This window comes from Zonotrichia albicollis, chromosome 1, assembly GCF_047830755.1.
Source record: "Zonotrichia albicollis isolate bZonAlb1 chromosome 1, bZonAlb1.hap1, whole genome shotgun sequence".
Taxonomy (NCBI): domain Eukaryota; kingdom Metazoa; phylum Chordata; class Aves; order Passeriformes; family Passerellidae; genus Zonotrichia; species Zonotrichia albicollis.
Window position 1 is genome coordinate 7,375,061 of NC_133819.1, and position 27,316 is coordinate 7,402,376.

Below are 27,316 nucleotides of genomic sequence, written 5' to 3' on the forward strand. Positions count from 1 at the left end.
GAGGCGACTGCTCCGCCACCTCTGCCTGGGGAGCCGCTGACAGCCAGCGATTGAGCCAGCCCCCCTTCCTTTTTTTTTTTTTTTTTCCTCCCTGCTTTTGCAAACACACACGCACACCCCCAAAGCACATTTAATGCTGATCCACTCAGGCGCCATTATCGGGGGTACGTCTTCGTGGAGTGTTTTGGTTATTTTTTTTTTCTCTTCTATTTTTTTTTCCTTCCCAACACTGGATGGTGCAGCGTTCCCGGGGCCTGTGGTGTTACGGCTCGATTGCGTTTTATTATTTATTTATCTATCTTCTCTCTTCTTCCTCTCATCACTCCCCCGTCTCTGCTCTCTTGAACCCCCCGGCTTCTCTCCGGGTGCCGGTGCAGAGGACCGGGGAGCAGCATCCCTCTCTCTCCCTCCCACTGATGTGGGACTGATCCTCACCCTCATGTGTAGCATGCTGTAGCCAAAAAAGAAGAGAGGAGGGGAAGAAAAAAAAAAAAGAAGCGGCTCTCTTGCCCTCCCTCTCCCTCGCTTCCCGCGGATTGACTTCATGGCTTCGCTGTACCAGCGGTTCAGCGGGAAGATCAACACCTCCCGCTCGTTCCCCGTTCCCCCCGAAGCGAGTCACCTCCTGGGCGCCCAGAGCAGCGAGGAGGACGGCGCTGCCGGCAAGACCCCGCGTCCATTGCAACAGGAAGGTGGCCGGCCCCGCTTCCAGTACCAGTCGCGAAGTGACTGCGAGGAGGAGGATGTAAGCGCCGCTGTGCTTCGCGTGGGGCTGGGTTGGGTTTTGGGTTGGGTTTTGGGTGCCCCCCCCTCCCCGCCCCCTGTCCTGCGGGATGGCTGTGTGCCCCTCTAAGCTGGCAGCGATTTCTTGCGGTTTTGTCCGCTCGTCTTTCCAGGCGGGTCTTTTGCGCTGCTCCTCTTGCCCTGGAGTGCCGGGGATGGTGCGGGACGGAGCCCGCCGGGAGCCGAGCGGAGCCGGGACCCGCCCGCCCCTCGCTGGCCCCGCAGCTCTCCCGGTACCGAGCTCCCTGCGCGGCTCTGCGCTCCCGGGAACGGGGCTGGGGGCGCGGGGTCAGCACCTTGGGAAACGCCAGGTGCCAGCTCTGTCCTGCTGCCCCCAAGCTGCGCGACAAAGCTCCCCATTCTCTTTTTCCTTTTTAATTTTTTTTTTAAATTTTTATTCCGTGCTTTATCCTTTAACACTCTCCCGGGGCAGAAGTCTTTACCTTGTGCCTCCCTCATCGCCTTCCTGTCAGCCTCCTCCTAAGCTGGCAGCAGGGAAAGTTTTTAACCCCTGAGCAGCCGTTTCGGGGTCTCTCTGTGCCCCCTCCCCGCTGCCCCCGGGCGGGCTCCCACGGGGAAGCCGAAAACTTCGGCCGCGCACCTTCCTCTCTTTCAAAGGGTGCATCTGCATATCGCCTTAGTAACGAGTGACTAATCCAGGCCGCTGGCTGCTGCTGTGTCCGATGGAGTTAAACTAGTCCGGGTCGATTGCTGCTGGTTCTTTTGGGGTGGCGAGGAGGGGGACAGACTCAGAGAACAAGGGCCAGTGATAGATGAAAACGTGTGGCTCCGCATGGCAGGCTGGTGTTAGGTTTGCAGAGGGATTTGAGTGTGTTTTGCCTCTGTGGAAGCACACACAAGGGGAAGCAAATGGCTGCAGCTGGGAATAATGCTTGTGTCTGTTAAAAATACTTCTTGCCCGAGTGGGACGCGTTAGTTTTACAGCAGGATTTAGCTTTGGCTCTGGGAGCCTTCCCAAGCAAGGCACAGCTTCAAGCCACAACAGCAGGGCTGCTTCACTCAGAGGAGAGAGTTGTGTATGCAGGGAAATGCCCTCGCTTTATCTTTTAAATCCCTGTCAATTCTCCCGTCCTTTTGTAAAGACTTTTGTGGTCCATAGAGCAAGTGCACTTATGTCAGTGATGGGGCCAATCGACCTAAACCTATCCCCGAGGTGACTGAATGCTGACAGCCCGAGGGACAGCAGTGACAGGGACCTGAATTGACTCTTCCCTGTGACTCCCTCACGATCTTGGCACTGCTGCCCCTTGGCCCTGGCCAGGTGCAGGAGGACACCGGGCCCTTCGCCGGGTGCCCGTACCCGCTGGTGACTCTCTCCCGGTGTGGCTGGGGACACGGAGCCCTTCCCGGCCGTGTACTGGGCTCTAGGTGTCGCTGCGAGCCAGCGGAGTGCCACCTCCAGGGCTGGGCTCAGGCACATTTTCCTCATTGTTTTAATTCCACTTTCCTGGACTTGCAGACAGCAGATGTCTGGAGCCGCTTCTCTGGTCACCAGAAGCGCTGAGTGCGGAAGCAGAGGAAAGCCTGCAGTTTATCATGTGCGAGGGATTTCTGCTGACAGGCTCCAGAGTAATAATAATAATATCCTTTAACTTCTGTAAGGAAAGTTTTTCTCTCTTTCTTTCCCCCCCCCTTTCTTTTCTTCCCCCATCCCCTCAGTGGGTGCCCAGTGACTGCTGGGCACGGTTGAGGGACACTGTTGTCTGTGCCTCCCTGGTGTCTTCTGCAACAAAATGCAAAAAAAGTGTGCCCAGAAGCAGGGATTTGGGGTGACACTTTAACGCACGTGGACACTTAATGTGATTGTTTCTAAAAGGGGCAATCTGTCCTAGAAAGTGGCTCGGCATTTCACAGGGGTGCCCTTCAGCAGAGACTGGGAAACCTGAGATGGTGGTCTCTCCCGTTGAGGTCGGGAGGATGAAGTCGTGACAAACCAGTGGAAATGTCTTTAAATCGCGTGTTTCAGGGAGCGGAGTCCGGCCTGCGGGTCCAGGCGCCGGCAGGAGGGGGCGGGAGGATGGACGTGTCCGCGGTGCTGAACCGGAGCGGGGTGGGACTGGGGCGGCTGTCCGGGGTGCCGAACCCCTGACTCCTTCTGGGTCAGAAGGAGCTGTCCGAGATACCGAACCCTCTTGTCCCGGGTTAGAAGGAGCTGTCCGAGGTTCCGAACCCCTCTGTCCTGGGTCAGGAGAAGCTGTCTGCAGTGCCGATCCCCGCCTGTCCCGGGTCAGAAGGAGCTGTCCAAGGTTCTGAACCCCTCCTGTCCCAGGTCAGGAGGATCTGTCCAGGGTGCCGAACCCCTCCCGTCTGGATTGGAAGGGGCTGTCCGAGATGGAAGCCCTTCTGTCCCGGGTTAGAAGGAGCTGTCCAGAATACCAAACCCCTCCTGTCCCGGGTTAGAAGGAGCTGTCCAGGGTCAGGAGGAGCTATTTGCTCTCCAAACACTCCCAGGACGGTGCTGGGGCGAGCTGACAGTGACATCTCGCCCTTGTCTGTGGCAACAGCAGCAGAGACAGAGTGGCAGCAGTCAGGCTCGCTCAGGATGAGCAAATGCAGCCCTGGGCATGAGAGCCTTGAGGGAAGGGAGAAAGTGAGGCAAAGAGCATGGGACAGGTCCAAGGAGAGTGGTCTGATTGTGCAGGGTGCCAGGAGTACGTGCTATTGCTCATCATGGGGAAGGGCTTAGGGAGACAGCACTGGAAAATCTTTCCTAAGATCAGACTTCTGTTTTCTGTCTTGCGCAACTGGGGCATTCACATTGTCTTTCATCTTTTCTTTCATCTTTTGGCATCAATGTATTAGGAGAATCTAGAACTTAAACATATAGAAAAAAAAGGATTTTCTCCCTTCCCACGCTTGGAACTATCAAAACAAACCTGAGAATGAGACTGTTCTGTTCCTAACTTTGTCATGTGATTAATAAAAGGGAGAGAACTGAGTGTATTTTATGGGTTACTGATGATGACTTTTCCTACTGAAATATGTGTGCTGTATTTTTAAGCACCAGCATAGAGCTCAATGCAGAACAAAACAGAGGGAAAGACAGGATGTTGCCTTTGAAGGTCACAGTATTATAAGTAAGCATTCTGTCCACTGGAAGTACTACTGATGGAAAAATACTGCTTGAAATCTGTAAAGAGTTAAAAGGAGGTAGTAATTCCCTAAGAAAATTAAAATCAAAACCAATAATGATTTTATATGACAACTGCTGACCTGCAGGCACCATTAAGACACACTTGAGAATATTGTTTTAGTAACATAAAAATACAGCAAAGTAGAGGTCACAGCATTCATTTGAATTTTAAATTTTTATTATGATTTTTAGAATTTTAAAGTTTTTACTATGATTCAACTTGTGGCAGGTATATGAAAATATATATATATATATAGTAGATCTAACTACTGTACAAAATCTGGATTAAGTCTTGCAAAATGTTCATATTAATTGTTCATCTGATGAGACATTAATGTTATTTACAAGAAGACTAATAAAGAAACTAGGTTCTGTATAAATGATCCCTGAAAAACACTTCCTAGTTGGCTCTGTGGCATCATTGATATTAAAGTTATTAAAACAGCTTTAAACAAAATTCAGAATACATATTTACCTCGTTATAAAATTAGCTTTTTACTACATTTATTTAGATGAGGAAACATCTCTGAGATCTCTTCATTCAGTTTAATGTGGTGGTATAGCAGGTTATACAATTTTGTTAGCATAATTCTCTTTTTTAGATTGATGAGGTTACCTTTGAAATGGTAATTTTGATTGGTTTGCCTTTTAGACTGATGAGAGAAATGCTTTGCATATTGTAGAGTGGAAGGGATTTTCTCCTACATGTTGACTTGAGAACTGTTTTCCCATAAAATAGAGCTTCTTCATCTTTTCCAGGCTTCTTTCTTGGCATCACAGTGATTAATGAGTTTAATTTTTGCAGGCAACTGCCAGGAGGTGCTGAGTAAGATGTATCATGCTGATTGTGTGTAATGCCGCTCCTTTTAATTACTGGGATGATAACAATGCATTAATCAGGTGCATAAAAAATTCAACACTTCCATATAACGTGGAATATTGATCCATTTTATAAGTCACTCACAGAAATACTTTTTAAAGTGAATTGTTAAGTTATCTGTTAAAAATATTGAATCCTCCAGTGAAATATTGTAATATTTTTTTTGTATGAAAAGCCACATGCTGCATTCTTACAGGTTCATTACTTAGCCAAAACTCTTATAGGCTTTAACTGGAGACTTAATCATATTAAAAAAAGCCAGTCCCAAAGAACAAAAGCTTGAATTATTCTCAATATTCTTTCAAAAACTGAATTCTGAATATTTCTTTCTTTTTTTCATTTGTTTAAAATTACATTTGGCCATATATTATACTTTATTAGTTCTACAATTGATTATTCACACTTATTTACCTTTTGAGAAGGTTTTCATTCAGATATAAACACAGATCATTTTGAGATCCCTCAGTAAAACTGTGTTTTGTGGTTGGATAAATTAAGGATTTAGTAATTCAAATATCCTTTGTTAACATAATGAGTCTGAGAAAGTGAGAATCAAAGCCATCGATGTAAAAAAAAAAAAAAAAAAAAAGAAAAAATGTAATTTGGTACATCAGACTTGCTGTTACATTTAATTGAAAGTGTTAATTTTTGGTTAGTTATTTGTCTAACAGGAGGAGATATTACCTCCTGGAAATGTGTGTCAAGGACAGAACCTTCAGAAATATTGAGGCCTGAGATTCAGGCAACAGGCATTTCAAAATTGGGCTGTTTTTCTCCTAAAGAGATGAAGGGACTGATTTTATGGAAGAGTTTGTGGGACTGCAGAAACCCTGACTTGTAAGCTATAACAACTTGAATTGTATCAGAAGTCTATAGATCTGTAGTGCTGTGTGTATGGGCAAAACCAACTGTTTAACTCTGTACAATCTCCTCTTCTTAAGTCTGTAATATTCTCCTGGAATCTTCTTGGTGAGTTCTTGGAGCTGAACTCAGTTATCCTCCAGCCATTAAGATGCAGAGAGTGGGAATGGATATTTCCATGGAAATAGTTAGGCCCTGCTGACATTCTGTAAGCTCACCTTTTGAAAGGAATAAAAATTGCAGCTTATTTCCTTCAAAAGGAATAGCTACAAACCTTATTAAAATCATAGGTTGTATTTGCACAGAAGCTCATAATATATTTTGTGATTTCTGAATATTGGACACTGATCTGCAAGTGATACACTTTTTACACTTCACTTTATGGCTATATCTATAATTAAACAAACTTATGATATTTGCTGCCAGTTTAAAATCCGCCTCTATTTCTGCAGTCTTCCCCAGCCGTGATGATGATGCACACACTAAAAAATCTGCCAGAGCAAATGTATTTTTAAGTATTCAGAAATAACTGTGTGAAGAGGCTGAATCATTTCTCTAATAGTAGTGAACTGTGCCATAGGTTGGGGTGCTTCACATGGCGTACTCGGCTCATGTTATTTCTCTTTCTGAGCTGGGAGCTCGAGTGAGGAAAGCAGAGACTAAGCCCAGGGCTGGAGCAGCTCAAGTTGGTTTCCAAGAGGTTTTAAAGACATAGGAGGTGGGAAAAAAAAAATATAAATCTGTCAGTACATGCTGTTCTCCACCTATTTATGTATTTTTGTTTCAGCAAAGGCCAGACTGAAGGGAGTCCTTAGGGTGGGTACCCCAGCTTGGAAAATGCTCTTTGAGAGTCAGAAAATTCTGTCCCGTAAAATAAAAAGCTTTACTTTATTTTGGGTTAATATATTTATGCTTGTCCTGGTGCAGCAAAGCCTCCCATTACACTTCATTAACTGCAGGTTGATTTTTGAGGGATTTTTCCCTGATTCCCAGCACGTTGCTGTGAGGTGTGAGCATTTTCATCCCGTGACCAAGGGGTGGCAGCGTGTGGTGATCACACTGCTCCTATGGAGCACTTGGCTTTTCCTGGATTTTGCAGGGAAACATCCACCACCCCCTTGTTTACACACTCACACCAACACGTGGGGGTTCTTCAACTCCTTTCTGCCTTCTCTGGGTCTGCTGGAACTGGTGGCAGTTTTGTAACTCTCATTTTCCCCTTCTGGTGGAAATATTTGTTTTCAAAGCTCATAAGAAATGGTTCAGCAATTATTTTAAGTACGTGGAGGAAGGAGGGAAGAAATAAACCTTCCTTCTAAGGGAATGTTTTTCTCTGTTTTCCCAAAGGAAAGCAAAAAAAGAAAAAAAAAGCCTTTTTTTTTTTTCCAAAAGCCTCTTTCACTCACTGATTTTCACTCATTGGTTGTGATGCAGTGTGTTTTTTCAAAAGTACACGCAGAAAATTTAGGTTTGGCATTTCAAAACATTTGTGGTCAAACACAAAAATAGATACTGAAATATATTTCCTATTTAGATGCACAAATACTCATTTTGGATTAGTTTTTTCTACTGATAAATAACCCTTTGAAATATGTGTATCCATTAAATTGTGGGTGTTTGGTAGTGGTAAGATTCAGTGTGGGTGAGTTAAGTGAGTTAAAGCATATTTTGAGTGTGTTCATTCATCTATGGGAATAGATCACTGTGCCATAATCTTTACTGCCACTGTCTAACTATAAAAGAGAGTGGGAATGGGCATTGGGCTCATGGATGCTTTGCAGCACAGAGCAGTGCAGGAGAGAATAGATGGAGAGTGTGGTGGGATAAATCCAGGAAAGTGTTCTGAAGGGGAATGAGCAGTGGTTCTCTGTGCTGGAAAGAGAAGTCTTTCACCAATTTCCACCTGTAGAGTGTTTGGGAACATAAATTTTCCACATGCAACCAGAGCTTTAATTGCATCTTATTTTTCAAGCACTTTAATTTAGAGATATTTCATAGTTTATTTTGTCAAAATAGTGCTTGAAAGTCTTCCCAAAGATTCCAGAAAAGATTAATACAGCTTTTAAGCCTGAGGGAACTTGCAATATGGAGGCAGGGAGTGAGATAGAGAGGGGTCTGGTCCTCATTCACTCTGAAAACATTTAAGTTTACACAGAGGTACTGAAGTGTGTGAGGTAATTAGAAAAGATCAATTTCGTGACTCTCTACTGAGGAAAATGGAATGTTTTAAATTGTTTATCACTTACAAGGTGTAAATTATTTTACTCTAAACAAGGTGCTTATTAGTAGAGCTTAGCTATTACATAGATTCTTCCAGGAGCTGCAGTCTCTGTGCCTTTTAAAACTGCAATCATCATCATAATCATAAATAATAATAATAATAATAATAATAATAATAATAATAATAATAATAATAATAATAAATATTCACTTTGCAGATGGAAAATTTGGGGCTGAAGTGGCACATGGACAGTTCATGTCAGCTCTATGGCAGCAATGGTCTGCTGTGGCTCAGCCTTGTGAGCTATTGCAGTTTCTGGTTTTGGGCCCCAGGGGCTTTAAAACTAAAAATTGTTCCAGTTATCACCATGGATATTCTTACAGGTGTAAAGCTAATTGTGAAGTCTGGCACATTTAAGTCTTTGTTGTATCTAGCACTCATTTCTGACAGTTTTCCAGCTCTTCAAGGCTTTGGAGTTTGCTTTGAGCAAAAGGAGATTTAAAGCATCCAAAAGGAAGGACAGGAGTATCTTAATGCTTTCATTATAGTATTTCAGGGAGGGGGTGGTTTGGGGCTTTTTATATTTCTTTTCAGTATTTGTCAATAGCATCTGCTTCAGCATTTCAAGCAGATTTCAGTCTAGGCAGAACTCAAAAGCAAATGCAAATTTCTCCCCAGGCTTTTTCTTTTGGATATACAGAGCTACATGAAATGGAAATGCAGCAGTGGGAAATGCTTGGTAACCTCATCTCCAGTTATACCACAGTCATTGATTTTAAAGTGTTTATGACAAAAGCATGCTTGTGTTCCTTATTCTCCATTAAAATAAGCTCCAACTCCCTATGAAAGAATGTAGCTGAGGCATTTTGGTCAGAGTAGAAATGAAACCCATGCAGACTGAGCAATTACAGATGTGCAGTCTCCAAGCCCTGAAGATCTGAAGGCACTTGGTGAGCAGAGCCTGCAGGAGGTTTGCACAGGGTTCTTGTGCCTGCTGCTTTCCTCCTGTTCTGGCAGGGCCAGAGGGAGCAGTCCAGCAGCAGGAGGCTTGGTTCTGGCTGCTGTCCCTTCTCAAGGGTATGAGCATGGGTTTGCTGAGCCCAGTCTGTACAGTTTATGTCTGCAAAGAAGAATTCAAGTGTCCTGCAGTGCCTCTGGCTAAGGGGATTTTAAAAGACTTTTATTTATAAGGCTAGCTTTAGGCAAAAGAAAAAGTATGACCTGCTAACAGCAGCAAAACAGACACTTATGCTTGTAGCAGGGTCACAGAAAAGGAATCCTGTGGCAGCTGCTGCTGCTGGCTGGTAGGGTGGTGCTGGAGGTGGCTCTGGGATGGAGGGCTCTTCCAATTTGCTCCCAAAACTTCTGAATACCTTATAAACCATCGGGGCAGCAAGCACAGCTCATCCCTTCCTCTCTCCCATCCCTCAGCTCTACCTCATGGAGAATTCTGTGGTTTTTTTGCACTGCTGGGAAGCCATGAGTCAGTTCTTCCTCCCTATCTAACAGGGGGCTGCTGGCAGCCTTATTTCCCTGCCCTGGCACCTAAGGATGGTGCCCAGCAAACCCAGATGGCTCCAGCCCAGCCACTTCCCAGGGATGCTCCCTCTGGCACTGCAAAGTTCAGCTCCTGCCTGGTCCCTGTCTTCCTCTCAGGACAGTTGGGCTGTCTTGTGTTTCAGGGGAAAGCATGGGCAGACTTGAGCACAGAGCAAAGGGGATGTTGGGATCTGCTTTAAATAGAGTTTGACCTCTTGCATAAGAGACTGATTGTCCCAAGATAAGTTTATTGCATACACAGCTCTGAGATTTGCACAGATTGCTTGTGGGATTATGTTTCATGTGACTGCAGAATCCTATCTTTGTTTGTAATTTATTGCTTAATCTTTCCTCATGTTTCTGTATAACCTGTATTAAATATGATTTGGTTTTGAATTTGTTTTTCTACTTCTATTTCATCTGGGTGCTAGAAAAGAAAAGCAATATTTAAAAGACTGAACTTCTATTACTTTGTTCTCAGGGAAGCTGTAGAAATCAACAACCATGTTGCCATAGACACATAAATACTTTATAGTGAACCAAAGATTTTCACTTCTACTACTCTTCCTGCTAGGCATATTGAATGTCTGCACTGTATTGATACAGTTCCTCTGCTTGCTCTATATTAACTTCTTTTTCAATTTTTTTCCTTTTCTTTTTCATTTTAAATATTTCTTTGGTGTAATGCCAGATACAAGAGGAGACACATGGAGAAAACACTGAAGGTATTATAGTGCTTCACAATGGTGTCTCTGATAAAGTGGGAGCTGTTGAAGCAGCTCCTTTGTTCTGTTATGAACTGCAGCACAAACACTTGTCAGAACACATACAGTGAGTCATTGCAAACAAGAGTAATTAATTAAAACTGACATAGCCAAGGTTTAGGATCACAGTAACCCCTTCTATTGTACTTGCCTTGTTTATACTCTCTGTGTTTGAGGATGGTGAGATTGACACAGGCTTCTTCAAGGACTGGGCAATTCTCACTGATTTCTGGGCATATTTAGGTACCTTCTGTTATAGGGGACATGGATCAGTGGTGGAGCACTGGAATAACTCTTAGGGAAGTCTTGCAGTTGCTGGGTCTGTCACTGACCTGCTGCATGACCTTCAGCCAGTTATTTACCTTTGTGAGGCAGGACCTGCATCTCTTGGGCACCAAAAAGAATCAAGGCCTTCACTTTGTTCATGGCATCCTTGTGAAGGGTGCAGAATTAAATAATTTTTGCTTTGGGCCTAAATCTTTGGGCTAAAAAGAACCCATGGACAGAAACATGAGATTATTAATAATTAGTAGTGCTGTCATTAATTCTGACAGTGGCAACATTTGTAGAAGCATTGCTAATAACCAAAACAGGCCCTGATTGTGCTTGTTTATGGTGGGCTAAAGGTCTCTCTCATTACAATGTTTCACAGGCAGTGCCAGGAACTGATAATCACTATAATGCACATTTTTTCTTTTCACTAAGAAAAGCTAATAAGCATCTGTAGTTTTGAAAATGTCAGATTGAGCCAAAGTGCATGCAATTAGATAAGGATAATGTAGCAGATAATAAGGAGATACATGATACTGGGTGAGCAGTTATCAGACTGTTGTGCTTTGGCTGCTAAAGTGGAAAAGGGAGCAGTGGTTGGTAGGGGGGAAACATGCCAAGAGTTGTCAAAAAGGGAAACCTGGCTAATGTGGTAGAGTGACAAGGTTGGTCTTGGGGAAGCATGAATATAGGTGTCAAGATTTGATAGATGGAAAGGGTGTCTGGGTTAAAAGTCACGTACTTGGGAGGTGGGAAAGGCCACTGAGGAAAAAAAGGGAAGCAAATATGGAAAGGAAGATGGGCAGAATGGAGTAATTTGTGGTTGCTGTCCCTAAGGTTTCTTTTTTTTCTTTTTTCAAAGACTCTCTGCCTTCTGTGTGTGTGGGGTGTCTGGGCTGTGCTGGCAGCTTTAGTGGATTAAAACCTTTCTGAGTTTTCCTTCACCCAAAAGGAGACACAGCCATGATACACTCATTAAGAGCCTGGGTGGGAATTTTCAATCAATGTCCTCAGTTTAATTTGTCTCTGGGGGAAAGAATGAAGCAGACTCTGGGAGCAAGATTAAAAACAAGAGGATGAGAAACAGACCGAGGACAAGGAAAAGAAAGAAGAAAGAGGAAAGCCATGAGGCACAGCACTGGAAGCCAGCTCTGATACTGGAAGAGAAGGAATTTTTCTTCTAATTTTTTGGTTTTTTCCTATGGGGCAAAATATTTTTTGTGGCTGAGACAGAATATTCCATATTTTCCTTTTCCTTCTACTTAGCCTAATCTAGCAGCTCATTCTTGACAGGAAGGCAGGCTCTTTGTAATCTGGAAGACTTGATATTTTTGTCTGATGTTTTTTCCTGAAATGTCTCTTCTACTCTTATTCAACCTCTCATGAAGTGTTCTGGTGCCTCCAGAAGGAAGAGATTGGAAGCCATTTCTGCTGTATTTTGGTTCTATGATAACTTTTTCCACTTTTTTTTTCTATTTAGAATTCACCAAATACTTGATATCTTTATAAAATACATGACAGAAAAGCTGTATAGTTCTCATTCTCTCCTCCTTATTAGTGTCTCTAAGAAGGTATTTTATAAATACTTAACTTGGGACTAGCTATGTAGTGTTACACCTGCAGTCTTAGGGAAAAAAATTATCCTTATGATATGTTTGAAATGTGAATAAAAAATTCAAGGTATATTTTGTCACCTAGAAAACACTTTACAATTTAGTTTATACCAGAATATATTCTCTTTTTTTGGTGTACTTTCAGTCTAGATTAACTGTGTTTGTATTACAGGGTTGTATAGAAGTGTATTTTTGATGTTTGGAGAGGTCTCTAAGAGAATCATGGAAATCACAGAATTGTGGGTTGGAAGGGATCTTAAAAATCTTCTTTCCCATGGACAAGAGCATCTTCACTGCCTGTGACCATTTAAGTCCAGGGGGGTTTGGAATTTTCTTCCCATGAATGTTCAGAGAAGGTAACAGCACATTCACAGGATGTAAATTCAGAGCACATATAAACATGGCCAAAATGGTTATTTTTGTTGGTGTTTTGTTCTATTTTTACAATTCAGTCATTAGCAAGTTATTTGTTCCTCAGTAAATTGTTCTTCTCCAATGGGCAAACTTGATCTTAGAGGAGAGGCAAAAGAGAGGAAATCCTTTCTCTTTTCTTCTGTTGGGTTATGAGGGAACATTTCCTTTCTCCCAGGGGTGCTCATTGCAACTGTACAGCTCTGTGGTGGCTCTCTCCTTTTTGGATGAGCTACACAAAGTGCCTCATGGTGCTGGGCAGAGAAGGTGAAGGTTAAGAGCAAGGTTAAAACCAGTTTAATCCCACTCAGTAAATCTGCATGTGAAATCCCTCAAATTATAACCATGTTCCTTCACTGTCCCTCCCTATGTGTGCTAAACTGGAGCTCTCCTGGAAAAAGGAGATTCTCAATTTGGAAATAGCACAGGTATTTCCTAATAGGAAATGGCAGATAGCACCTGGCCCTTGGGCTGGAAGGATGCCTGAGAGTGCCACAGTCACCTTTGTAACTGTGCAGCTCAGTGCAAAATGCAGGGAGCAGCAGTGTGAATCAGAGGGTTGAATTTGCTCTAAAAGTTCCACACAGGGCCCCTCTTTTGCTGAAGACAGATTGTGCCAGTCCAAGCTGAAAAACTGTAATTTAATTTGAAAGCACCGTTCTGCTTCCCTTTCAGCTGGTCTCGATTGGTGACAAGCCATAAAATTTCTCTGTGGTTCGCTGCAGTTTAATAGATGAGGATTTCCTAACTTCATAAAATGATTAAAAGCACTCCAAAGGTGTACCAATAGCAAGGCTTCTGTGAGACAGCTCAATCAGCAGGCTCCAGGGCCCTTTGAGAAAGGTTTGGTGAGCCTTGCTTCAAAGGCAGATTGCTGAGATAGCTCATAATTGAGGGAAAGACTCATAAACTGCAAGACTTAAAGTAACTTAAAGAAAAAAATTATAAAGGATCTGTGTAACAGATGTTTTTCCTATTTGCCACGATGCTGTGAAGATGAATTGTACAAGGATCAATGTCTCTAGCAGGGATAAGTGATAACTGTGGGGCTCATTTTGGCAGCAGCCCACTCCTGGGTTTTTCTTTAACCCAGCACCTTGGACAGCACTGAAAAGCAGAGGGGAGCAGTTTGCTTTGTGTGTACAGCCCGTGTCTCATCTAGAAAACTCATCTTCCTCCAGCATGTTGGATCATAAACCAAAAGCTGAATCCACTTTCATCAAATGTTTGTAAGTAATGAACCATTCCAGGAGTGCTCTGTTCTGCTCAGGGCCTTTCTACAAAGAGAAGAAGGATGATTTATGGATTGGTTGTAAAATGCATGTTGGGCATTAGGGAATGCTTTTCCTCTCTCCTTCTCCCTCCTTTCAGATGGGCTGGCTGTGACTTTCCAAACAAGTGAGAAAATGTGACTGTTTTATTTTTCTATCCCATTTGTTTTCATGAATGTGAAGCAGAGGCTGGTTAAGAGGTAAATGGGCAACCAGGAATTTGGAAACTGAGCCTCTTAAGCTCAGTTTAGATACCCTGAATTTCTGATTCAGTGCAGAAATGTGGTGGTGGTTTTTAATCAAATGGGTTATTGAGAATTTGTCTGCTGACATTGCTGAACTTTCTGATGAAAACTTAGTAAATATCTCATAGTTAGTGCTTATCTCTCTTTTCTTCCTCTGGAGCTCAGAGAAATCCAGAGAGATACAGCACCCTAATATGTTTGTTACATCACAGTGACATAATCTTCAGAGTTTCTAAATGTAAATTTGTGTGCTGACTAAAAGACAAAGAGGCTTTTTATACTTAATAGGTCTTATCAAAGCAGGAGATTAGAATTTTCCATGACTTGGGCTCTCCCTTCTGCTGATAATGGTGGAAATGGAGAATCTGTCCATCCTCAGGATATCTATCTAGCAGAAATTTTCATTGTCAGACTGAGGCATTTGCAGCATTTTTCTTGGTCAGCTTCAACAATCACCGATTCTCATTTATTCAGGTCAATGGGCCCTTCTCTGGAGACAGTAAAGTTTTTTTTAAATGAAGGATATTGTTGGAATAAGAATTGATAGCTCTGATCTGGTCATAAATTTTTTTAGGCAGGAAATAACAAGATTTTCATGATCTTGAACATTGAAGTATTTAAAGAGTCTTCTAGAAAGGCTGGGCAAAGATAAAAGTTATATCTAGCTTTAGGCTAGATCTCAGAAATCCTACTTTTATGGGATTGTATACTTGCACTATGAAGCAGAGAAAACATAAGGGCCACTTTTTAAACTAAACATATTGAAATTTTACATAAGCCAGTGAAGAGGTCTCTGCCTCCAGCTAGGTTACAGGAACTCAGTTTTGATTATGCAGGCTAAACATCTTTTCAAAGAGTCTCCAGATGAGGTAAAGGTTATTAGACTCTCTGTTTGTTTAAAAAAATAATCACGGTCAAATGGGTTATACAGGGCTGAATTTGTCCTTTAAAGGTATTTTAAGATAGTTCAGTCAGGTTTATTTGAGAGTCCCTTGATTGCTGCATTTCAAACAACTTGTGTCAGATGTCTATGATATTTCTCTAAACATTTCCAGCTCCCTCCCCTGTGGGCCAAACACTTTTTCATTTCCAGAGGGAAGATGTCAAGAGGTCTGTCACTAGCAGGGCAGCAGCATCTATAGACATTTATGCAGCAAACATTCTGTGGAGCAAAATCTAATTCAGTGCAGTTCTTTTTCCTTTATAGTTGTAGAATTGTAGGTTCTTTTTTTTTGCTTGGCTTTAGTGTTTCTACACAGTCCCAGAGTCCTTCATAGTAACTTTGCCTATCTCCATAAAAAAGACAGTTTGCAAAGAAAAGCCTATGGATGAGAAACTCAGAATATCAGACAGCTTGTTTTCTGTTATAAGACCACTAGAATGTATGAACATTATCTCCAGACTACCTGAGTTGTAGATTTTAGGAGAATTTAGTAGCTCAGTGCATTCAAATGATCAAGAACACTGAGCTGAGTTTGAATGGCCTCACTGAGTATTTTCCTTTTTTAATACAAATCACCTCCAGGCCATAGGAGCAGTGCTGCTCCTGTGACAGAATTTCCCAGCTGTAAGCACCCAAGTTCATAAAGTTTCTCTGTTTCCTCTCACAAACAGGCAGAGCAAGCTCTGAGTTCACTCCATGTAGGAACACACCTGGTGCCTTTCATTGCACTCATTGTATGGGTCCAGAGTGGGTTTAACTTGTGTTGGAATAATTGAGTAATGAAACACAAATTGTTTTAGAGGCCTTACCTGGAGGAGCAAAACTGCCCTTAACTGTGTGGCATTTGTCTGGTGTGATGTCTGGGATTCATTCTCAGCCTTGTTCCAAGCCCCATCTCCCAGACTGAGCTCTTGGCTGCTGCTGCAGAGCCAGGAGGGGTCTCCTCTCTCCTGTCCTTTCTGAACACAGAAAACATGGGAGAGGTGGAAAGAAAACAGGAAAAGTGAGCATAGTTTGGTGTAGTGGTGGTGGTGAGAGTGCCTGGATGAGGGGCTGTGCTCCTCAGCAGATGGTGAGTGTAAAAATGACTCAAGCAGGGATACCACAGGCAATGCCAGGAAATTCCTGTTAGCTTCTTCCCCTCAGTATCCCTAGTGCTGATTTTTCAAGCTCACAGTGGGCTCTAAATGTTGCCAGTGAGGGAGTGGCTTGTGGGCAGCTGTGTCCTTTGGTACGTGTGGCCCTGAGCACTTGTGAGAACTTGACCCACGGCCCAGACTGGTTTAATGCAGCCGCTTTTCCAAATCAAGTGATGACACGTGGGAAGAGGTTTAATGTAGCTGGATTGCTCTGAGGCAGCAAATTTCTTACCAATTATTCCAGCACTGAGAGAGGAGAAGGGAGTTCTCCTTTTCTGAGCAGTGCAGGAGGGGAAGAGCAGAAGTGGAGCTTTCTGGAGTGGGTGCTGAGGGGAAGCAGTGACACTGGTGCTCTGTCAGTGTGGTTAGAGGAAAAGGAGGAAGGGAACAGCTTTGCACAAGTGCACAGGAGTGGATTGGGTGCTCAGGAGAGCAGTGATGATGGTGGGGTGGAAATTGCAAAAGTAACCTCCAGGTATCTCATCCCAGCAGCAGAGGGAAGGCAGCTGCATGTGAGCACTAAGTCAGCCAGACCCATGGCTGTGGCACATGGCTGGGAGTTATAGAGCTGCCTTCTCTTCCTGTGTGGCATTTAATTTTTCAGGAACATTTAAATCCCTACGTTGTACTGGGCAGATTTTTCAGAAGATTTTGGTTATGCAATAAAAGCCATCTGATATTGTTTCCACACTGCTGTTAAGATGAAGTGTTCTTGTTATATCCTATAATCTTACTTGAGCTTTCTGTTCTTGATGGTTTTTCTAAGCCCTGGGCTAAAAGGCATTGTGCTAGAAATTATTCAGCCAACAAAATGTCCAAACTGTGTGGCACTGAAACTCTTTTTTTTTACTTCTCAATACAGCAAAGATCAAGCAGCAGAGTTCACACTGCTTCAAAGTGCTAATATCTGTTGAAGACTCAGGATTTTTATGGTTATTTTAGCTGGAATTTCACATGTCACCAAACACACAGTCAATCTAAATCAGTGCCTCCCCAGGGCTGTGCCTGCCCCAGGGATGAGGGTCCCTCATGCCAGAGGGATGGAAGGCTCTTGTGGGAGAGTTGAGGGTACCACAAGCTCTTTGTTGCACTGATGCAGTGCAAGCTTTCAGCTGCTGATCATTCACATTAGTCAGAACTAATTTATCCACTGATTACTCACCCTGCTGTAAACTTTCGGTTTGCTGATTGAGGGTTTTCAGTGTTGCTTTAGATGCATCAGAGGATTCACCACTCAAAAAATATCAACAATGCTGGACTTTTTGTTGCTCCAGTGAATCTCTTCATTATTTTTTTCTTGCATTTATTACTCTAATTTCCTTGAGTGTTTTGTGCATCTTTAATTAAATGATTTCATGTCACTGTGGTTGTGTTTGGTTTTTTTGCACAGGACTCCTCTTCCTGTGCTCACAGTCCTTTAATGAAAACCTCTTCAATGTTTGATTTCCTGCCCATTGTTTAATGTATGGCCTTGGGCCTTAGTCTGTACTCTTTTCAGATACTGTTTAATTTTCTCTTGCACTCTTTGCTAGCATTTACTGCCATGATTTTTGAATGCTTCTCAAAACCTAGTCAATTTGTTTTCATGGGACAGCTGCTGAACATGAGGAGGGGTTTATTGCTCTGAGCTAAGCAACAATTCCTAATTTATCCTAAATACTGAGAGGTAAAGACTATTTTTGTGAGAGTCTAAAACACAGATCTGTGACCTCAGTGGCAGTGCTGACCCTCAGCATTTCTCAAATAGTACCAGAAGTCCCAGAGGTGAACATTTGTGAAGCAAGTAACTCTGTAGTGCTCACTTAGCAAAATTCAGCTTCAGTGTTTTGCCCAGCATCACAGAATGTGGCTGTATGAGAAACAGGGAAATCATCTGTGTCCTCAGCATGTCTTGCTTAGTCATGAAATTGTTCCTCCTGCACCTTTCCAGCTCAGCACTTCATTTGCTGCACGCTGCTGCTTTCCAGTCATGCATGTCACCATGGCCCTAGCGACTCCCTCAGCAGGGCTTGTATCAGAAATCCCTGAGTGCTTGAGGGTGAGGCTAAATTAAGGTTGTATTGCACTGTATCAGTTCCATACATACCCCAAAAATGTGCTGTGCTCAGAGTTAAAGCAAGAGTTGTAGGGAGAAGTAACTTCTTTTATTAGGGTAACTGGTCTTGTGGGTAGAACAAGTTTCAAGTGCATGAGCCCTTCAGATTCCTCTCTCATGAGCTGACTTCTTCCTAAAACTGAACCTTTTTTAGACCCCAGCTGAATCTACAGAAAAAAATCTTCTCTTACAAAAGCCAGCAGGAAAACAAGAGGTGGCATTGCATGTCAGCAAATGGAGCCCCCAGAGGTTCATTAGTGGATTAAATGCAGGAGAGTGACCACAGACCTTTGAGTTAATGGAGTAACTGAAAATTACTTTGTTCACATCCTCTTTAAGGATCAGCTGTTGTGGGGAAAGAGGTTCCTTTTCTCTTTAGAGTCACAGTTGTCAGAATGCAGGAAATATTTAAGGAATTTGAAATGCTGAACTCTTTTCTGATAGCAAAGGGTGTATTTTACTAATTTCTACCTGACTCATTAGGAAATTAGATCAACAGCTCTGATCCCTTTCCACTCGCTATCTGTTCTGCTTTTGTATGCATCTGAACATATTCTGTAATATGCATTACCAATAAATTATTTTGGTAGAACTTACCTTTCTGTTGGTATTGATATAGTTTCTGGCACAGAGGGGATGTGGTTTGTGCTGGGCTAATTAGGTAAACTTAGCTGAGCAGTTCTCCAGATAAACTGATTTCTTTCTAAACTCTCTAATTTCAATTTACATTAAACTGACAAGGTTGTCCTGACTTCAGGGACAGTTTTGGCAATTTAATGACAATTTAATTTAGGCTAAATTAAAACAGAATAAGGAAATTGTAGCAATCTGTCCAGATGGGTGAAATCATCTTTCAGAAACTTTCCTAATCACAAATACACAGGATTTTATGGGTCTGCCTTATAGAAGTCCTGCCATCTTGTATAGATTATTAAACAGGCCTAGGAGCAGTTTTAAACCCAGGTATGTGGGTTTATTTCCAAGAGTGTGTTATAACTCCATGGTTGAGAATTCTGTGACCTACATAATCATTTAAGCTGATCCATGCAAAGTGGATCAGTTCACATGGAAAAGAATTACAGTACCCCCCCTCCAAGCATATTTCCAAAATCTTTAGCCAGAGATACATAAGAATGAAATTCCAGGAGGTCAACAGGGGGACAAAAACAACTAAGTGAAAAGAAAAACTTTCCACAAAAACATAATTATTCTAGTTGTATAATTCTAGTTGTTATCTCACCCAGTTTTCCTCTACCAAAGCTATTCAAAAGATGCTTATCTCTTTTGTAGTTTCAGTGGTTTTATTCCTGAGAAAGAAGAATTGAAATATTGTCTCCCATTCATCTTTCTGCTCTGTGTGAATCTGCACTGAGGTTAGGCAGAGCTTCACAGCTGATGTAACATATCTAGAAATTTTTCCTACTTTTAATAAGACAGAGCATCCTCAGGGTTTTAGAAGAGTTCCTGGAGGAGTCAACAGGAAGAAATATTCATCATACCTTAATGGAAAGCAGGAGTCCTCCTGCTAGGAGAGAAATAGAGCACCACAGGATGCTTTATTTTATTGCTTTATATTACAGAAGATCTGCTTCCAAATTCTGAGTCTGGAGAAATTTCAGGTACCTGGAAGATGGAAATTTTTCTTGTCTTGAGAGGCTCAAAGGACTAAATTTGAGGAAGAAAATGAAAAGAAACAGATTTATGAATGAATGCTGAAGAAATTATTCATGTGTGTGCTTTGAGGACACAAATGTATTTTGGGAACAAAATTTGCATAGAATTGGCCACAAAGAGGAAAACAAGCCTAAAGTATGGTGCACTTGGAAGTAAGGCTAGTAAGGCTGAGGTTCCTGAGACTGTTGAAAATTCTTTCTCTAAAGAAAGTTAAATTTCAGGGGTTTGGTCTGCAAATATTTAGTAGTTTGCATCCAAGGATAATAATTTATGGATTTAATATCAAATAGAGCAGTATTTGGTGCTATGTCCTATGCTAAAAGGAGTAATTCTAAACTATTTGGAGACATAGGGCAGATCTGTTCACTGTTTTCCATGATTATGTTCAGTTCATCTGATTCCGTGGGCACAAAAATCTGCTGGATTAGAGCTGTGATTTCAAGTTTGGACAATAAACCAGTAAAGAGCTTGTAGCTCTGAGAGCACCAGGAAATACTGAATATTGCCCTGAGCTTCTGTGTTGGAAAGAACAGGAGTTCACTGCATTGCTGGAAAAGTGCTGACATATTTATTGCAAGCAAGGACAGCTTGCACACCTGATGTTTGCAATGAGCTTGCATCTACCTGGTAAAGCAGAAATCACAAAGTTTAGTCACAAGTAGCAGCTCTCAGACAGTAAGTCCTGTAAAGGCTAAGCTAAGCCAAATTACCTCACATTCCTATGGGCTGAGTGTGCACAAAGAAAGTTATTGCACATCAGCCGGCAAGTGATGATTTTACTACTTGCTGCAGCTTGTCTGTTTGCACCTGAGCCCCACGAGTAATCCATCATTTAGAGATCCTGAAGAACAAGGAGCAAACATTTAGCCTGTTTGTGCCTCTCCAAGTGCAGTCTTGAGCTGTGAGTGGCACTGTGACGACACAGAGATGGACTAGTCACTGTGGGTGAGAGCAATCTGCTCTGCTGCCTCAGATCTCAGGCTAAACTTGTGATTTTCACTTGAATTTTTAGTGCATGAAGCTTTCACATCCCTGTCGCTGTCCTAGTCATCTTGTTCTATATTTCCTGACTAATGATGACCTGTTGCTTTAACATTCTGCTAATAATAGTGTATATTTCTCTTCTTCCCTGAGACTGGTGGGAGCCTCTCATCTCCTCTGCAGATGGACAGATCATATGTCTTCTACCCCTTCCCAGAACAAAAGTCTGGGTATCCATGTGTTGATTGCATCTGCAAGACTCAGAATTCATGAGGACACATTCCTGGCATGGCATTTCATCATGTCAGTCTAAACTGGACTGTAATGAATTAAAAAATGGTGCACTTACTAGAGAAAGTAAACTTAATTGCAATCATCCAATTGATTCTGGTTGTTCTGGTATCTCACAGGTCATCTGTGATCCATGGTACACTTCCATCCATCCATCCATCCATCATGCATCTACCCATCCATCCATCCATTCCTCTCTTTTAGCTTTAGGAACAGGAAGGTTCTTGCTCAGGAAATGTTGCGCTTCCTTTGCCTATGGGATAAGGAGATCTGCTGGTGCTGCCAGGGTTGTGTGACAGATGCTGGGAGCCAGAGCTGTGCCTCATCCCACCCAGGCATGGCCCAGCAGAGCAGGGAGTTTGGCTGGAAGCATCTCCACAACTTCAAAGTGCTCCTGAGGTGGAATGGTTCTGAAGCTGTGAGACTGACACCTTCCTTCCACAAGTCATGAGCTTCCAGGAGTTCTGCTAGCTTTGAGCTGAGGAACTTTCTGAGTCTAATTGTGGCCTGACCATGCCCCAGTGACACAGAGTACATCAAAGTGTTTAAGTCATGCAGCCATTAATGACTTTGCTCTCAACTCTGTGCCTTATTTTTCACCTGGATTTTTCTGAATTTGTCTGGCTTCAGATTTCAAGCATTGATCTCTTCTGGGAGGCTGAAAACATTGCTATCACTCAATATATTTGTTAGGGGAAGAAACTAATGCTCTGTAAGTGTGGGCCTGTGCTAATGCCACTTTTTAAAAATTTCTTTTTAATACCATTTAAAATACCTCTTCTTTTGCTGCTGCAAATGTTTGGAAAGGAATTACTGCAACTGAGGAGGTAGAGCTGCAACTCCTGTAGGTATAGCCATGTCTGATAAAAGATTATTTTGACTGGGTGCCATTAGAAAATTATTTCTGGCACCACAAATCTCACTGTGGGCTCCTCATGGATGCCAGAGACAGGAAGTTTGTGTTTGCATGGCCAACCTTGCCGAACTTGCTGCTGGGGCTTCACTGCTCCAGGGACCTGAACCTGCTGGAACAAAGAGAATGTGGGCTGCAGTCTCCTGCCACTGGGTATGGAGATACATGGTGTTTCTTAATTTATTTCTCCCTGATCCCTATCTCTTGTCATGAAATTCAAATTAGTTCTTAGGAGTCAGAAAACTTCCTGTTTATTGTCTATATGGGACTGATCAGAATGGCAATTCTGTGGAATGGTATTGCTGAATTTTGAGTGAAAAAGTTCAATTGCAGTAATGTTTGCCTGCTATATTTTTAACAGAAAATGAATACTTAGGATGTACCACTTTTTAATTTAAAAAACCATAATACAAAAAATAATAGTTAACTTGAATATTAGAGTCTGGTCTGGGAAAGAACTGAACTTTGCTGGGCTTTGGCATTTAAGTATCTCTGTGGAGATGGCCTAGAGTCTTCCACCAATATGTCCCCTTGGACACATAAATGATGGATTTGTGGCTACTGTATGCAATCCCAAATAAAATTCAAGAATAAAAAAAAGAAAATGGAGGAGAAAATAAAGTAAGGAGGGGAACAGTCAGTTCTCTTACAGAAAATGTACTATAGGTGTGTGATCAAACAAAACAGCCTATTGAAAGAAAAAGCAGAAATAAAAAATACTATAATGGTCACAAAAGGATAAGAGAATAGTCTGGGAATATGTGCAGAAAAAAATTTTGACAGAAGCCATTACTGATGCAGAGAGAAAGATTAATTTCCCTTTCCTGTTAAGGGGGCAAGGGGGTAGATGGTAAACTGACCCTGATAACTTTGGGTATTTTGAAATTGAAATTGAAGCTGCTGGAGAAGCTGATTTTCAGAGATCTGATGATTCACCAGGTACATTTCCAAGTCCTCAGCATTGCAGCTAAGGATGGTTTTCCTGATGTGCTTAGGTCTGATTTTTAAACAGGCTCTTCACAGGATGGCCCTAATGTAACTCTACTGGGAAAAACATTTTCCAGTTAAAGTTCTTAACACAGTTAAGAAGTGATGAGGAGAGAGATGAGACTAAGAAGGTTATCTCCTATCCTTCCAAAATGGGCTTTTCTGCATAATGCATTCTTGTGTTTGTCCAGTTTGACTTTAAATTATTCAAACTGTGGGCATCCCTGAAGTAACCTGTTTTGTAACTTGAATCTCAATGAGCCCCTCAGTTCACAGAACAAACCCCTCTGCATGCCTCTGGAGAGCTGCATGTGCTGATTTGGGATGGGATATGGGCCGTGAAATATAAATTGTTCATGGCCAGCCCTAGGGCTTGAGAATGACCCTGTGATCTGAGCTGGGGATCTCAGCTTAAAGCAAAGCAGCTGACCCTGTGGGCATTAACCTCTCTGTAGAAATTTTGAAAAGCCATCCTGTGAGGGCCATGAGGGGTGTAGGCTCCAGTGGAGCTTGGGTTATAGCTGTTCTGTTGGGACAGCATTAATGGTTTGAATTTGGGTTTATTCTGCCATTCTTCTTGACTGCCACTCTGCAGATCAATGCACAGAGTAGTGAACTCCTTACTTTTCAGAAGCAAAGTCGATGGAAATCCCCAGGGAAGCATTGGCTCCACATTGATCAGTTGGTGATAGCCAGTGAGCAGGGCTTGCTTTTCAGCTTAGCAAGTCTCTTTTGCCACCTGGAACAGTCCTGGGTAGCTTTCTTTCCCTCCTGGGAGGGAACATTGTACTTTTCACAGAATCACTGGGTTGGAAGAGACCTTCAAGATCATCCAGTCCAACCCAGCCCCAACACCTCAACTAAACTCGTGCCACATCCAGGCTTTGTTAAACACACCCAGGGATGGGGACTCCACCACCTCCCCAGGCAGCCATTCCAGTACTTTATGACTCTTTCTGTGAGAAACTTTTTCCTAATACCCAACCTGTATTTCCCTTGGTGCAGCTTGAGGCTGTGTGCTCTGGTTCTGTCAGTGCTGCTGGAGAAAGAGCCCAGCCCCAGCTGAGCACAGGCACCTTTCAGGAGCTGCAGAGAGTGATGGGGGCAGCCCTGAGTCTCCTTTTCTCCAGGCTGAGCACCCCCAGCTCCCTCAGGGGTTCCTCACAGGGTTTGTGTTCCCAGCCCCTCTCCAGCCTCGTTGCCTCCTCTGGATGCCCTCAAACATCTCAACATCCTTCCCAAACTGAGGAGCCAGAACTGGACACAGAACTCAAGGTGGGACCTCATCAGTGCCAAGTACAGGGGAAGGATGAGCTCCCTGCTCCTGCTGGCCACACCATTCCTGATACAGGAATTTTCTGCTCCCTTGTTGTTTCTGGGATGGTGCACAGGATGCGGAGGTACTCCAAGGGTTCCCATCGTGGTCCCTTTTCCATCACAGGACCAGCAGTGCTGCCTGTGTGTCTCGTGTGTCCCCTGGCAGGGAATGCATGTACTGTTCTCTTACACATACCACAGACAGGGAGAGGAGCACCCAGAGCAGTGCACAGCCTAACTCCTGCTGCCTCCCAGCTCCTTCCTGCCACAGGACAGCAAGAGAAATGATCTTTATTTGTTGATCAGTGCACTGTCTTGGAGAAATAGAGGAGGCAAACATTGAAATGAAAGGTGTGTAGCATTAATATTGCAAATTCCCACAACTGTAAATTCAAGCCTACACAATTTAAAATTTGATTAATTTAATCAGGAGATTAAACAATTCTAAGTCCCTTAAGGCCTTTTATGATTTGCTTCTATAATTTTGGGTGTTGAGCTTCTAAAAGAGAGCTGAAGTCACCAAGTAAATTCCAGTATTACAGCATAGCAGAGTGTAGACTGGATCACTCCAAAGGTCAAAATAGTTTCTCTTTTCATCTCCTTGACAGTTGTCAGTAGCCTGGAGAAAGAATATTAGACAAGTGCAAACAGACACTGTAGCTCCCCCAGCACGTCCTCCCTGCAGCCTGTGGCTGAGGATGTTTCTGTGCCCAAGGCCATGTCACTGGATTTTTCATACAAACACATATAAACTTCTGGCACACACAGAATCCTGGGGCACTGAGCTTCAAAGATTAACTCTCTGCTCTGGGAAAGGGAAAGGGAAGGAAAGGGAAAGGGAAAGGGAAAGGGAAAGGGAAAGGGAAAGGGAAAGGGAAAGGGAAAGGGAAAGGGAAAGGGAAAGGGAAAGGGAAAGGGAAAGGGAGGGAAAGGAAAGGGAGGGAAAGGGAAGGGAAGGGAAGGGAAGGGAAGGGAAGGGAAGGGAAGGGAAGGGAAGGGAAGGGAAGGGAAGGGAAGGGAAGGGAAGGGAAGGGAAGGGAAGGGAAGGGAAGGGAAGGGAAGGGAAGGGAAGGGAAGGGAAGGGAAGGGAAGGGAAGGGAAGGGAAGGGAAGGGAAGGGAAGGGAAGGGAAAGGAAAGGAAAGGAAAGGAAAGGAAAGGAAAGGAAAGGAAAGGAAAGGAAAGGAAAGGAAAGGAAAGGAAAGGAAAGGAAAGGAAAGGAAAGGAAAGGAAAGGAAAGGAAAGGAAAGGAAAGGAAAGGAAAGGAAAGGAAAGGAAAGGAAAGGAAAGGAAAGGAAAGGAAAGGAAAGGAAAGGAGGAAGAAAGAAAGAAAAGAAAGAAAGGTCTTTTGTAAGAAGATAATAAATTGAAAGCAACATTGCTGTTCCTGTGCCCCTGAGCCCTGATGTGCCCTTCACTTCTTGCTCCATCCCTGCAGTGAAGCCATCAGTTCTGTGTTTCCACACAGGACCTGGCCAGCCACTAACCCCTTTTTATTTCTAAGAATCAGTGAGGTAAACTTTTTTTTTTTTTTTGGGACACAGTGGAATTGCTCCCCTTATGTCCTAGCTCAGTATAGGACAGTACTTTATGACTCTTTCTATGTCCTAGCTCAGTATATCAAGGAACAAGGCTCCCCTCTGCAGTCTAAATTACTGCCTAGAAAACAGAGAAACTGGGACAGAGGCTGACCTTGTGTCTAGTCAGAGCAATCCCTAGATACAATGCAATAAATTTGCCAAACTACTTTAAGCAAGAAATGTATTATTATTTACCAGTGAGGTGAAAAACCCCTTTGGTTTCCCTAAGTGAGGGTGACCAGTGAAGGTCTGGATGTTCTGGAGGTCTCTGCATTACATCAGCAGTATGTTTGGAATACATGGTGTGGGGAGGGCAGAAGAGATTCCTGTGAAGTTAACATGCTGGGTCCCAAGGAAATGTGTGGGAGCCCAGCCTTGCTGTGCTTCTGCCCTCGTACTGTGAGTCTGTGCTGGAGTGGGGACAGAAGGCCCCAGTCTCTCCTAAGCAGTGTGACTCAGATTTCACTTTGATTTTCAGCCTCCAGGTGAGAATTGCGTAAAACTCACGAGTTTCAAACTGCTCTACAAGTTCTCCACATTTCCAGGAAAAGAGGGGAAGATAAAAGGAAGGGAAGACAAACTGAGAAAGGGAGTAAGGGACAAAGAACACAAAAAGGAGGAAAGAAGAGATGTGTGTCATTGCTTTTCATCTTAGTGGCTTTGCCACCAGGCTGGCACGCTCATGCATTGTAATGCACTTTTCAAGTGTTGGTTTGAAGCCGTGGCTGGTATCAGAGATGGGAGTGAAAGTAAAAAGCTGTCTGCCTTCTGCCCTGAAATTCACTCCTTGCCTTGGCTGGAAGCCACTAAACCACAATTAAAATAGCATGAACAGGACATGTCACTGAAATGAGGATCACAGTGTTCCCTCAAAGCCTCTGGTGGTGCCCTCCCGAGGCCCTGTGACAGAAGGTGAGCTCAGCGTATGGCTTGCATCCCTTGGGCACTGAGGTACAGGAACAAGGCTTTACAAGCACAGCCAGGAATTTATGGCAGGAGCAGATGAGGAGACAAAAACAAGAATATAAAGCAAGCGACAGAACTGGAGACAAGACAATTGCAAGTAAATTGCCTCTTCTCTCCCTCCTTTTCCAGCAATTTAGTACTAAGAACAGGCTCAACATTGTCAGCAATAAAGAAATGTTCTCTGTCTCCAAGCCATTCAGCATGTCTTCAGTAAATTAACAATTTGACAATCATTGCAACAGCAGAAATCCTCCTTTGCATTGGCACAACTGTGTGGGCTACATGAGCTGATGGAGCCCCACAGTGCTGCAAATCCAGGGCCTGAGCCTCTGGCCCTTGCACTGTGCAATTTCAGTCCTACTTGGAACTGGTGCCACACACAAAAGCTTTTGGAAGATCCCTTGGCTTCTTTGAAACAAT

At 43.1% G+C, this 27,316-nt stretch overlaps 1 protein-coding gene across 3 annotated transcripts in view; it reads left to right on the top strand.

Annotated features, from left to right (window-relative positions):
* DPP6 (dipeptidyl peptidase like 6) overlaps positions 1 to 27,316 on the top strand; it is a 572,065-nt gene that overhangs the window by 146,841 nt on the left and 397,908 nt on the right. Inside the window, exon 1 of one of the 3 annotated variants that reach the window (XM_005480421.4) lies at positions 127 to 745. The exons of the other annotated variants lie outside the window; for them this stretch is intronic. Within the exon in view, the coding sequence (XP_005480478.1) occupies positions 545 to 745 (201 nt within the window). The 5' untranslated portion in view covers positions 127 to 544. Of the gene's footprint in view, positions 1 to 126; positions 746 to 27,316 lie in introns of those variants that run through there. 3 annotated transcript variants of the gene reach the window in all.